The sequence below is a fragment of the Schistocerca piceifrons genome, chromosome 8 (genome assembly GCF_021461385.2).
Source record: "Schistocerca piceifrons isolate TAMUIC-IGC-003096 chromosome 8, iqSchPice1.1, whole genome shotgun sequence".
Lineage (NCBI taxonomy): Eukaryota > Metazoa > Arthropoda > Insecta > Orthoptera > Acrididae > Schistocerca > Schistocerca piceifrons.
The window spans coordinates 330,323,809-330,337,355 of NC_060145.1; the positions used below are offsets into that span (position 1 = coordinate 330,323,809).

At 42.5% G+C, this 13,547-nt stretch overlaps 1 protein-coding gene across 1 annotated transcript in view; it reads right to left on the reverse strand.

Annotated features, from left to right (window-relative positions):
* Positions 1 to 3,833: 3,833 nt before the first annotated feature.
* LOC124711408 (ribosome biogenesis protein BMS1 homolog) overlaps positions 3,834 to 13,547 on the reverse strand; it is a 125,650-nt gene continuing 115,936 nt past the window's right edge. The window contains exons 18-20 of the mRNA XM_047241467.1: positions 7,033 to 7,208; positions 6,020 to 6,181; positions 3,834 to 4,148 (exon numbers count right to left, since the gene is read on the reverse strand). Of these exons, the coding sequence (XP_047097423.1) occupies positions 3,936 to 4,148; positions 6,020 to 6,181; positions 7,033 to 7,208 (551 nt within the window). The 3' untranslated portion in view covers positions 3,834 to 3,935. The remainder of the gene's footprint in view (positions 4,149 to 6,019; positions 6,182 to 7,032; positions 7,209 to 13,547) is intronic.

A 13,547-nucleotide genomic window follows, 5' to 3' on the forward strand; every position in this document is an offset into this window, starting at 1 on the left:
ACTTAATGTTAAAAGTGTAAACTGACCAAATTTCATTACGATGATGCCATTAATAGGAAAGATATTTGAGGGAGAACACAGTAAAACACCTTAAAAAATTTAGTAAATGTGACAGTGTCCTATAGCTGTGACCCACAGAGTTTATTAGTGTAACTATAATTTCCTTATTCTTTTATTACTTCACAGGAATGGAAAAAATCTTAACAAATGAAGCACTGTACCTCATTGCTACATCACTTCATAAAAATATTTCCTGGTTTGAGTTGGTGCCATTCTGCAGTACAATAGAGGTCTGGCAACGACAGAAATAAACTACAGTATAGACCAGGCGAAGGCAAGTCTTGCACACTGCAGGTACATGCGTACTTTAAGCCACAACACATGACACACTGTTGTGTGTGTGTGTGTGTGTGTGTGTGTGTGTGTGTGTGTGTGTGTGCGTGCGTGTGTGTGTGTTTTTGAGGTTTACGGGCGCTAAACAGCGGGGTCATCAGCGCCCAAACGCATAAAAACAGGAACACATGCAGTGAAGGGACTAAGACGAACAGCGAACAAGGGGAACAGCTAAAAGACACAGACCTGACGCAGTTCCAAAACCTCACATGCAGAGGCAAAACAGACACACTGTTATTATGTCTCCAGAATGCTGTACCAATTTTTAGACCACCTGTTTACTGTTTGTCGACATTTGTTAAAAATGTAGCACTGATCACTTTTCCCATTTTTCATAACAATGCAATATTTCAAACCAATACAAATTTTATGAATAAAAATTACTTTTTTTTTTTCAAAAAGGTTTATTTAAATATGAAATATTTTAGCACCTCTGCTATGGTTAATTAATATTTTTATTTGTTTTTACTCAGTTATTAGTACAAAAATAAAATAAATGTTATAATTGAGACCAAACGAACACCGAAAAATACCCGTAACTAAAATATCATTATCATTTTTAACCGGTAGATTTTTCCAGTCCCTAAGGCCATCTGGATCCTCCCCTCCTCTACTAGTTTCTCTGGACTGCACAGATGGGAGTTAACTTTACTACTCATTCTCTTCTCCCGAAATTATCCCGGCCTCAACCTACAGTAACCTACTGCCTCCACATCCTCCAGCCAACAATTTGTTGCCACCCTCTGACAAAGCAGCTACCTCTTTTTCCCCTTCCCTGCTCTGCTACCTTTTCACTCCTCTTGCACCATATCTCCCTGCCTCACAACCTCCCAACGCTGTGCCTGTTGGCAATCTAGTCCCTGTACACTCCTCCAGACAGTGCCCTTCTCTCCCCAGTCGTACCATGCTATCCTTTCCTCTTCCCCACCCTCTCCAGATTGCTGTTTCTGTTCTACATGACAGTTGCATTCTGCTCTAAGCCGCTAGAGGTGGCAGTCGTGTGTGTGTGTGTGTGTGTGTGTGTGTGTGTGTGTGTGTGTGTGTGTGTGTGTGTGCGCGCGCGCGCTCGTGTTTCCTTTTCTGAAGAAGGCTTTGGCTGAAAGCTACATGTGTCATATTTACAGTGAGTAGCAATCTGTCTTCCCATATAATGTTGATATTCCAATCTGCAGTTTCCATTGTTTGAGAAGATGAGATTCCTTGCATTGTAGTTTGAAATGCAAAGACACTGCCTGTCACACACAGTGCTGACATGTCACTGCTTTTGTTAAGATGGCACTGCTGTCAGAACTGAGGCTTTCCTTTATGATTGCTGTCATAATAATATGACATGTATGCATTTTATTCACTCCTCACTATACCGCAACAGCTCTTCTTGTAAGTAAGAGCATGAGCATGCACAAGTCCTCATACTCAAAATCAGTGTGTTGTTAAGCCCTGGACTAGCGTATATAACACAAATTATGTGGAATGATTGGTGTGATAATTATGTACAGATAAAAAATTAATACAAGATACAAAGACACTGAGGACTGTGACAAAGCAGCCACAAGACTGGTGACTTGTTTCCTCCAGTAATTTCCACAGATTTCCTCCTCCAGCTTTTCTATTTATGTTTCAGATCATCATTTTTTCTGTAACCATTGGCCTCCCTTAACCACTATTTTGTATCCAGCCTGTAACTTTTTTTCTTTAATTTAGTTTTTATTTTTGATCTGTCAATTACTTACCATATGTTACTGGAAGTACTATGAAATTTAAACTGGTTGTTAGCTAATTCATTCCAAATCACCAAACATACATCAGCTGTCTCTAGAAATTAAATATTTGGTTTGCTTAAATACTGAACCTGGGAATTATATGCTGACTTACATGTCACTGTACTTCTTTCACTATATATACCTCCTCCTCGCATTTTGAAATATATACACTCCTGGAAATGGAAAAAAGAACACATTGACACCGGTGTGTCAGACCCACCATACTTGCTCCGGACACTGCGAGAGGGCTGTACAAGCAATGATCACACGCACGGCACAGCGGACACACCAGGAACCGCGGTGTTGGCCGTCGAATGGCGCTAGCTGCGCAGCATTTGTGCACCGCCGCCGTCAGTGTCACCCAGTTTGCCGTGGCATATGGAGCTCCATCGCAGTCCTTAACACTGGTAGCATGCTGCGACAGCGTGGACGTGAACCGTATGTGCAGTTGACGGACTTTGAGCGAGGGCGTATAGTGGGCATGCGGGAGGCCGGGTGGACGTACCGCCGAATTGCTCAACACGTGGGGCGTGAGGTCTCCACAGTACATCGATGTTGTCGCCAGTGGTCGGCGGAAGGTGCACGTGCCCGTCGACCTGGGACTGGACCGCAGCGACGCACGGATGCACGCCAAGACCGTAGGATCCTACGCAGTGTCGTAGGGGACCGCACCGCCACTTCCCAGCAAATTAGGGACACTGTTGCTCCTGGGGTATCGGCGAGGACCATTCGCAACCGTCTCCATGAAGCTGGGCTACGGTCCCGCACACCGTTAGGCCGTCTTCCGCTCACGCCCCAACATCGTGCAGCCCGCCTCCAGTGGTGTCGCGACAGGCGTGAATGGAGGGACGAATGGAGACGTGTCGTCTTCAGCGATGAGAGTCGCTTCTGCCTTGGTGCCAATGATGGTCGTATGCGTGTTTGGCGCCGTGCAGGTGAGCGCCTCAATCAGGACTGCATACGACCGAGGCACACAGGGCCAACACCTGGCATCATGATGTGGGGAGCAATCTCCTATACTGGCCGAACACGACTGGTGATCGTCGAGGGGACACTGAATAGTGCACGGTACATCCAAACCGTCATCGAACCCATCGTTCTACCATTCCTAGACCGGCAAGGGAACTTGCTGTTCCAACAGGACAATGCACGTCCGCATGTATCCCGTGCCACCCAACGTGCTCTAGAAGGTGTAAGTCAACTACCCTGGCCAGCAAGATCTCCGGATCTGTCCCCCATTGAGCATGTTTGGGACTGGATGAAGCATCGTCTCACGCGGTCTGCACGTCCAGCACGAACGCTGGTCCAACTGAGGCGCCAGGTGGAAATGGCATGGCAAGCCGTTCCACAGGACTACATCCAGCATCTCTACGATCGTCTCCATGGGAGAATAGCAGCCTGCATTGCTGCGAAAGGTGGATATACACTGTACTAGTGCCGACATTGTGCATGCTCTGTTGCCTTTGTCTATGTGCCTGTGGTTCTGTCAGTGTGATCATGTGATGTATCTGACCCCAGGAATGTGTCAATAAAGTTTCCCCTTCCTGGGACAATGAATTCACGGTGTTCTTATTTCAATTTCCAGGAGTGTATTTCACAATGAAGAGTGCTTGTTTCAGGATTTCTTCAGTAAAATTAAAAAGACAAGAATAACAGAGCTAGGCAATAAAAGAGTGATAATTACAAAGTGGAAAACAATCATTTTTATTTTATGATACACTGTACACATATAAGGACATATACTGTACACATATAAGGACTTCTAATTAGCTTCTTTGATAGTTAACTTGTCCTTTTCTTTGGTTTATATTCTCCTTTCTTTTTGCTGACTGTCCGACAAAATTGTTTCTTCAACTCTCTCTGCTTACGTAGCAATTTCTCTTGTTCTTTTTCCAGTTCTTTCTTATGCTCTTTTCTTTTCTCTTTAATGGCTTGTTTCAGCTTCTCCTGCTTGATTCTGTAGGAAGCCTTCAGCATCTTCATCATGGCAGCAACCTGTTCACATATCAGTGTTATTAGAGCTGGCATCTATCAAGACAATACCATATGTGAGGAATAGGTCATGTTATTAGTCCCAGAGAGAAGCTGAAATGGGAAAACATTGGCAAAATTTGTGGCAAAACTAGTTTCTATTATACCTAATTTTTTCTCCCATTAATTTTTTGCCTTTATCTGATCTTTGTTCCCAGAGGGAACTGCTTCTACAGTTCTACCTTTGAAATGTTCTTGATACTGAATTTATACCAATCTTGCCAAAGTTGACTAAGTTTCAATGGTTGTTACATACATACTATTCTTATAATATTATATTCCTCATTTCAATGTTAACTTTTGTATGTCAATGTGACATGGCTGCATTTGAAAAATGAAAGTTTGTACAAGCATCGGGCATGATAATATGAACATCCATTTAATATGTTGTATGTTTAATTTCGACAACGATAATGCCTGGAAGATGGCAACAGATCATCAATTGTTATTTCAATACATAACACAAATATTTTAAATAACTAACATATCAGACAATTGTGGGTGCCACTGAAGACATGCCATTTCATCTGTTCGTTCATCAAAACATTCTTCCATGTTTATAGTGAAGGAATTAAAATACAATACCCAACTGCACCAATACCTGCATTACTGAATAAGACAATCTGAGTTATGTTGTTTTCAGGTTGACCACGTGTTCACTGAAACCCACCATATTTAAAATAAGATGGAGGGCAATCAGCTCACCTATAGCGGATTGATGCGTGGAGCACATAACATAACAGAAACAAGCATTCGCACTAGCTTTCAAGCATTCGCTCTTTTTCCGACAGTAGTACACACATCCTGTGCTCTAAGCTAATGTAAATGCTGTTTTCTGTTATGTGTTACTGTGCTCCTTGTATCAATCCATGATAGGTGAGTGTTGACTTTCCCTTATTTTACATACTGCTCCAGCCATGAATTTCCATTATTGCAACCCATCAAAAGATCACTAAATCAATGCAGTACCTGCATCGTGCTTTACAGTTGAAAGAAGATGGTTAAGGCTTGGGAACAGGAACTAAACAGTGTAACAGCAGATTTTTCACACTATATTACATATTTCCATTGGTCGGCAATGAGATTTTTTACTCTTTGCACTACTGAAGATCCTCCACGCATTCACCAGATTTACAATCGAGTTGTCAATAGCAGCTCTACAAGGAATGTTCCATTTATATGCAGTTTTCACTACACTGATTTTTCTACATGTATATTATTAATATTAGCAATCACTTTTGTGGATGTTGTCTTATTACAAACAACAATCCCCTTTAAAGCCTTCACATTTACCAATGTTTACTCTTCCTTCAATATTATGCTGAGCAGCCTGACATTTTTGCACACACTCTACAGCTGTCATGACACTAGTTAAGCAGCTCTAGATGGTTTTACAACTGCTGTCAAGCATGAATCAGCTAGGTTGACACCAACGATTCCTCCTTGTTTTTAAGGACTGACTACTGAAGTGCAGCAACACACCACCATAATGATATCTTCTGTAGTGGCAACTGAGAACATTTCCAGAGGTATTATGGTACAAAGGCAAAGCAAGAGAAGATGTTGGCACATTATAGATCAATCTTAATAACTGCAGAAATGAGGTGTTAACATCAAGATGATCATATTGTTTTGCGCAACATATTCTAGTGCAATGCAGTAACACATTATACATCACAGACACTTGCGATAAAATCAAAAATCTGCCCATACTAAACATTTTTTCTCACGATAAAACATCAGAAAAGAGGATAAAACATTTTGTAATACCATGCACCACATTATTGTAATTAATGAAATGATACAATTGAGCAGAGTAAGGCTCTACACATTACCTGCTGTTCATGAGGCTCTCGCACAACTGCAACACGTTTCGACTCCAGACTGTCCTTGCCACGCACAGGTCCTAATTTTGGTTTGTCCTTGTACGGCAATTGTTTCTGCAAACTACGTGGAATGACCAGCTCTGGAAATACTTTGGGTGTGCGCTCTATTGGCTGTAACACACATATTTTAATTATAAAGAGAATTTTAGTTTATTCTTGAAATGAAAAGTTCACATTTCAATGTGGTTGTTCTTAGAAATATGGATATCCAGGGGGGGGGAAAGGCCTTGGTTCACATCACATGCCATTCAAGTCCTCTCCACCAACACCAGCTTCTCTCAGATGTATAGTATGTGCAAGTCACATTGTTGTCTTGCCTGTGGACAGTCGGATGGGGTAATACGATCGCAAATGCTATGGTCTGGCTGCCTGATTGTCCACACATCTGCTGCTGTACACACATCCCCCTCTCCCCTTACTAGTTCATCATGTACTACACATGATTTCCCATGTCTGCACCAGGGTCAGCTTGCAGGTGCCCTTTTCCTATCCTCCTCATTGCCTGCTGCCCCTCCCTCCCCTTCACCCTTCCCTTTTTCTTTGGTCCTATCTCCCATTCTACCCTACCCAGTCCCTCATCCTAATTGAGATGCAGTAATGGAACACTGTAGTTTTGTATACATATGTGTGTGTTTGCTATCTCTGAATAAGGACAATGAAAGAAAGTTATGGTATGAACTCCAAATCTTTCTTACGTGTGTGGCTCCAGCTCAATGTATTGCAATGTATTAAATGGTTATCTTTCTCCTTTTACTCCTTCATTTGAAAAATCTAATCAGTAACTTAACTGTATTAACAGTTAGAACCTTGTGATTAATTATATGTCACAGTCAGGATAAATTAGACTACCAGTTTCAAAATCATTGACATCACCCATTTTAGAGTATCTGTTGGCAATTCCCAATGCTGGTGACACGATGAATCAGCACTATTAGTCACAAAAACTTTTGGATCTCACTCACCTTGTACAAACTATCAAAATCAGGTTCCCGTCGTATACCCTTAGCTCGTTTCAGTTCACCAACAGTGCGCATTCCTCTCCACAGGTTCTTTTGGTCTGGTGGCAGCAAAAGCGATGTGACCGGATTGTAGAACTTGGGTACATCAACTTTGTACCACGTCCGACAGAATACAATATCTAGTGGAAGAATAAAAAAGAATTCTCTAAACAAACATTTATCACATTATCAAATATAAGCAAGTTGTTTGCTTAATGTTATAAAAATAAACCATCCAGCTGAATCTTTCATTTTGCAAAGGTCGTATGCTATTTCACAACTTCCAAACAGATTAAAATTGTGTGTTGAACCAGGACTTGAACTTGGCAACCCTCTAACTGACTGAGCTTTTCAGGCATCTCACGACCTACTCTCAAAGCTTCAGCTCTGCCATTACCTCATTCCTGCCCTCCAAACTTCACAGAAGTTCTCCTGCATAATTTTCTTCACTAGCACTACCAAAAGAAATGATATTTCTGAGGAAAACAACACTTTCTCCACACCAGCGAAGTCCTCCATTTGTGTCTGACATGGAAGATAATTCATAATTGCCACTATCACCTGACAAAGGTCATCACATGTGACCTTTCGGAGCTACAGGTTCTGACTCTGCAGGACTAATATAAAGTGAAATCAGCATTTTAATCAAATGATCATATATGATTCTATTAACATGTGCCACAACATGAGCAATTCAACTCAAATTCATTTCACACTTGCACACTGATATGTTCTTGACAATCAAGCAGTGTTTGCCAGCACACAAAAGCTGTCCACTTACTATTTCTTTTGACACCTGAAACTACCTTTCATTCAGAAAGTGCAGAATTGTCAGATCTTTCCAGACAACTTAACAAACTAAAGTAAAACAGTACTGTACATAAGAATTCATATGGGCATGTCATTTTTGTGAGAAGGGAGTGTCTGATAGACTCCACAAAGGGTTGCTCTTGAAAGTTATGTGGTCATGTTCAAACAGAGAAAGCATTAAGACTTTCTTGTATGAATAAAAGCTGCTACAAATTTGAGACCTATTATCTGAGACAGGGAGGCTGACATAGTACTAAAATCAACAGATTATTTAAATACTGGTAAATTGACAACCATTCCTTCCAGTTCACGCACTACAAGGAAGGATGCCATAAAGGATTTCCAACTGAAAGAGAAAGTCAGAGAGAATCAAAAATGGCTCTGAGCACTATGGGACTCAACTGCTGAGGTCATTAGTCCCCTAGAACTTAGAACTAGGTAAACCTAACTAACCTAAGGACATCACAAACATCCATGCCCGAGGCAGGATTCGAACCTGCGACCGTAGCGGTCTTGCGGTTCCAGACTGCAGCGCCTTTAACCGCACGGCCACTTCGGCCGGCAGAGAGAATCCCTAAAATGAATGGAAGACTGGATACCCAATACAATTGAGGAATACTTCTTGGAACAGGGATATCCATCATAACAGTGACCTCTACATGGAAAACTACTGTAGTCTTAATACAACAGGACATCAAACCTGTATCATCATCATCATCTCTGCCACGTCACATTTCTTATACCATGGCTCATAGCACAAGAAATAAGACAAGATAGGGATGACAACATAAGATGCGCCATGCTCCAATAATTCAATGTTATATCTAACTGACCAATATGGCTGTCATCACGGGCATATCGTCTATGTGTGACTGATAGATTTTTAGTTGGTACTGTCATTTGCTGTAAAACAACATATTCCAGTGCCTTCTCAATCACAATAAAACTTTTAATCGTAAATGCTTTTGATCATATACTGCCCTTGTACCAAGACTGTGATCCCTAAATGTTATGTCTATTAAATAAAGCACATTCTGAGCTAAACGTATTAACTTTGCCTCTTAATACTGATGGTAATTCACTGGGAACTAAAGTAAAGGAATAGTCGATATCAAGAGAGGTTTTTGCCACAGGGGACTTAATATCAGCCACCTTACTGAAAACAAACTTCAGTTATCAATGAGCAAGACAGAATTTGGTTTAGACAAGGGCACTAAAGAAAGAAGAATCTTCAGCAGTGATGGACTGAACTGCCAAATGGACAAACCATCTAGTACCAGTAGCCAGAAGCCTGTATTTTGCAGCTTACCAACATAAAGTATGGGCATGTAAAAAATAAAGTCAGCAAGCATAGACATAACATAACAGAAAATGTTTAAAAATCAAACTGAATAACGGCAATAGCATCAAGGCATTCAATACCTTGGCTATACCAGTCATCACATATAAAGCAGTCACTGTGAACTGGACCCAAGTTAAGAGCTGGACAATCTGGACATGAAAGCAAGGAAACTTATGACAATTCACCATGCACTCCATCCCCACAGTGATGTTGACAGGCTGTACTTGTCTAGAAAAACAGTCAGTAGAGGACACTTGCAAAGTAGGCAGACAGTGGAAGAAGAGGAGCATGCACTGGCACACGACATGGAGAATCAGCTCTGACTAAAGTCAACAAAAGAAAACTTCTCAAGGTACAGCAACCTAAGAATCAATACCAGAAAGATATATTCCAATGCCTGACCTGAAAGCCTCGCATGTGCAATTTTCAGACAAGACTGAACACAAAATAGAAGAAAAGATCTGGTTTTAGCTAAAAAAGGAAACTGAAGGACTGATTTTTACCGCACAGGAACAAACCATTAGAAGTACCACCATCAAAGCCAGAAGTGACGAATTAGTAACAGACACAAAGTGCAGAATCTGCAAAGAAGCTGATGAAACAATTGACCAATCTTCAACTGTTGCAAAAGGATCACTAAGACTAATTACAAGCAAAAGCACAATGATGTGGCATGGATTGCCTAGTGGAACTTACACCAAAATTATCATCTGCCAGTGGCAAGGAGCTGTTGTCACCACTAGCCAGAAAAAAGTAGTTGAAAACGAGCAAGCCAAATCACTGCTGGACTTACACGAGTTCAGACAAACTGAATTCTGGAACACAATTCACCAGGCATCATAGCTGTGGAGAAAAAGAAAGTGTGGGTCATTGACGACCCCACCCAAATGGGCAGCAGAGTCGACAAGTAAGGACTTGAAAATGCTACCAGACATGAGTGCTTGAAAACTGCCATAAACTACTGAAAGTGGTCCCAGTAGTTCTCAACACACTGGGAAGAGTGCCAAAAAGACATTAATGAGCACTTAAAAACTATTTACAATGACCCATCTGCCTGCTACAAAATGCCACACCACTGGGATAGTCACGAATTATCCACCAAAACATCATGCATTCTTAGACGCTTGTGAAGTGTCAGGCTAGTGATAAAATACAAAATCTAGCATAGTTAACTCATTCTCTGTGTTTACTTTTACAGTAGTAGTAGTAGTAGTAGCAGTAGTAGTAGTAGTAGTAGTAGTAATAGTAATAATAATAATAATAATAATAATAATAATAATAATAATAACCTTACCCAAAGATGGCTGGAAGTATGAAAATAAACTGTAACCAGATCCATGATCTCTTTCATGCTGCTCGGAAGTGGGAAGTTCACGTAGTCAACAATTAGCCCGGTGTCAAATATAACTGCAGTATACCATTACACAGAGTTTGTTAGATGATGGCAAAAGATATGAAAGGCACCACTTAGTAATATAGTATGAACACAAAAAAATAATGATGGAGACTTGCGTGTGGAATTAACCAAATAAATGCTTAAATCAAAGATTATATAAGCAATATAAAAAAAAAAAGAATGAAAACCTTTGTTTAGTCCAAAACAGACAAGTCAGTCCGAAGTTCAAGAAAGGATCAATACAAACTATATGAATAGGTAATCAAAATATCCACGGGTATGCTGCCGGTCTATAGTGTCCAACAGGCACAATATTTCAGCAATCATACATGTCGCCATCATCAGGTGAACTGACGGACTGAGCTCCTGTGAACGTGCCGGCACGGAGATCCGTACGCTATGGCTGCTCAGAGGGAACTGGGTTCGGTCGCGGCGGCGGCCGATTTAAATACCCTCCGCCCGCGGCGCGCTCCCTCCTCTGTCCGCGCCCCACGCCACGGTCGCGTGGTGGAACAGATTGCGACGGCTTCTGAGATGACGTCGGTGTGATGGCTCTGTCCGCCATGGTCGTCACAACTATACATTTGCTCGATTTACTCTCGATTAACCCGATTGCTGGTTCCCAAGCCTTGCTAAGATTACAGCCACAGTCCCGGTTTATGAGGTCGTCATTGGTGCGAATTTCGATGGCCTCTCTAACAATGCTGTCCCAGTATCTCGACGTCTGTACCAGAATCCTCGTGCGGTCATACTCCATGGCGTGATTTTCCGACAAACAATGTTCAGCGACCGCCGACTTGCTCGGATACATCAGTCGAGTGTGCCTCTGGTGTTCACGGCATCGATCCTCGACGGTACACATCGTCTGACCAATATACGACTTGCCACATTGACACGGAATCTGGTACAAGCCGGCCTTCCTCAAACCGAGGTCATCTTTGGCACTCCCCACCAGTGCACGAGTTTTATTTGGAGGACAAAACACAGTTCCGACCCGGTGTTTCTTTAGAATGCGAGCGATTTTCCCCGAGAGTGCGCCTGTGTATGGAATAAATGCAGTGCCTACCTCCTCCCTCGTGACTTCATCCATCTCAACAGGTTGTGCTGCAGTGGTTGGGCGGAGAGCACGTTGAATCTGCCACTCTTGAGTACCCATTTTTTCGAAATACAGTTCTCAGATGTTCCAATTCCTGGGGTAGACTCTCTGCGTCAGAGATAGTGCGCACCCTATGTACTTGAGTTTTAAGTACCCCATTCCTCTGTGAAGGGTGGTGGCAGCTGTCTGCGTGCAAATACAGATCAGTGTGCATAGTCTTCCGATACACCCCATGACCTAGGGTGCCGTCAGCCCTTCTCTTGACCAAGACATCAAGGAAAGGTAATTTACCCTCTGTTTCAGTCTCCATAGTGAATTTGATGTTGGGGTGTATGGAGTTTAGATGTGTAAGGAAGTCAAGGAGTTTATCCATACCATGTGGCCAGATGACGAACGTGTCGTCCACGTAACGGAAAAAGCAAGTAGGTTTCCATACGGATGACGACAGGGCTTCCTCCTCGAAGTTCTCCATGTACAAATTCGCTACCACCGGTGAGAGTGGTCTACCCATGGCGACTCCCTCCGTTTGTTCGTAGTATTCTCCATTAAAAAGAAAATACGTGGACGTCAAGACATGCCTAAAAAGTTCAGTGGTCTTCTCGTCAAACTTCTGACTAATCAATTCTAGTGACTCTTGCAGGGGTACCCTCGTAAACAAGGAAACGACTTCAAAACTCACCATGATATCTGACTCATCCAACCTGAAGCTATCAAGGCGTTTAACAAAATCCACGGAATTACGGATGTGATGAGGGCATTTACTCACATAAGTACTTAATATTCCCATCAGGTATTTGGCCAACAAATATGTAGGTGCCCTGATGTTGCTGACAATGGGGTGTAATGGTACCCCCTCTTTGTGAACCTTCGGGAGTCCATATAGTCTAGGCGGTACCGGACCTTGGGGTAACAATTTCTTAGCGTCACCCTCCGGTAAATCTGCGTCCTTGAGAAGCGCCCTCGTCTTGTTCTCCACCTTCTTTGTAGGGTCAACGCTGATCTTCCGGTAGGTATCGTCATTTAGCAGGCTCTGCATCTTATCAGTGTAGTCCTTATGGGAGACAACAACTGTAGCATTGCCTTTGTCAGCCGGTAAGACAACAATTTCAGAGCGCTCCCTCAGATCACGAATGGCCGCCCTCTCTTTACTGCTGATATTTGACTTCATCGGCTTGGATTTCGTCAACGCACGACAAGTTTCACGACGTATTTCCTCGGCTGATTCTGGCGGAAGTCGAGCTGCAACCTGTTCAACAGCACTAACAATTTCTGCGACCGGAGTGAACTTGGGGGTGGGAGCGAAGTTGAGACCTTTCTGCAAAACCAAGACCGCATCATCACTCAACACCATGCCACTCAAATTGATGACAGTCTTGCACGGAACCTGCAGCGGTGGTTTGTCAAGGAGACGTGAGAACTTAGCTGTTTGACGTCCCGTAGCCTTCTTATGGGTGGAATCAGCTGACACCCAGGTGACACCATCAATCCAATCCCAGGAACAAGAAGTGAACTTACTAGCCAGTTGCAAATGTAGTTTGAGTAATTCCTGTGAGATAAACTCAAGGCTCCGGCGGGTGAATTGCACTCTCTCACGTACCAATGCGAGGCTGGCTCGTTTCTTGATTCTCTTAGCTGCTGCAGAATCGATGTGATGCATAACCTTAGCAAAATTTGGAACAACATTCCCGGAACGACATCTCTTTAGAAAGGCAAGAGTACTTAGCAAACGACATCTATGGTGGCGTAACTTTTCAAATTTCTTCATGCTGCGATACATCTCCTCCCCGTAAAGGTGTATGATGTGATTCTTGAGTTTCTCCCGGCGTATTTGATAA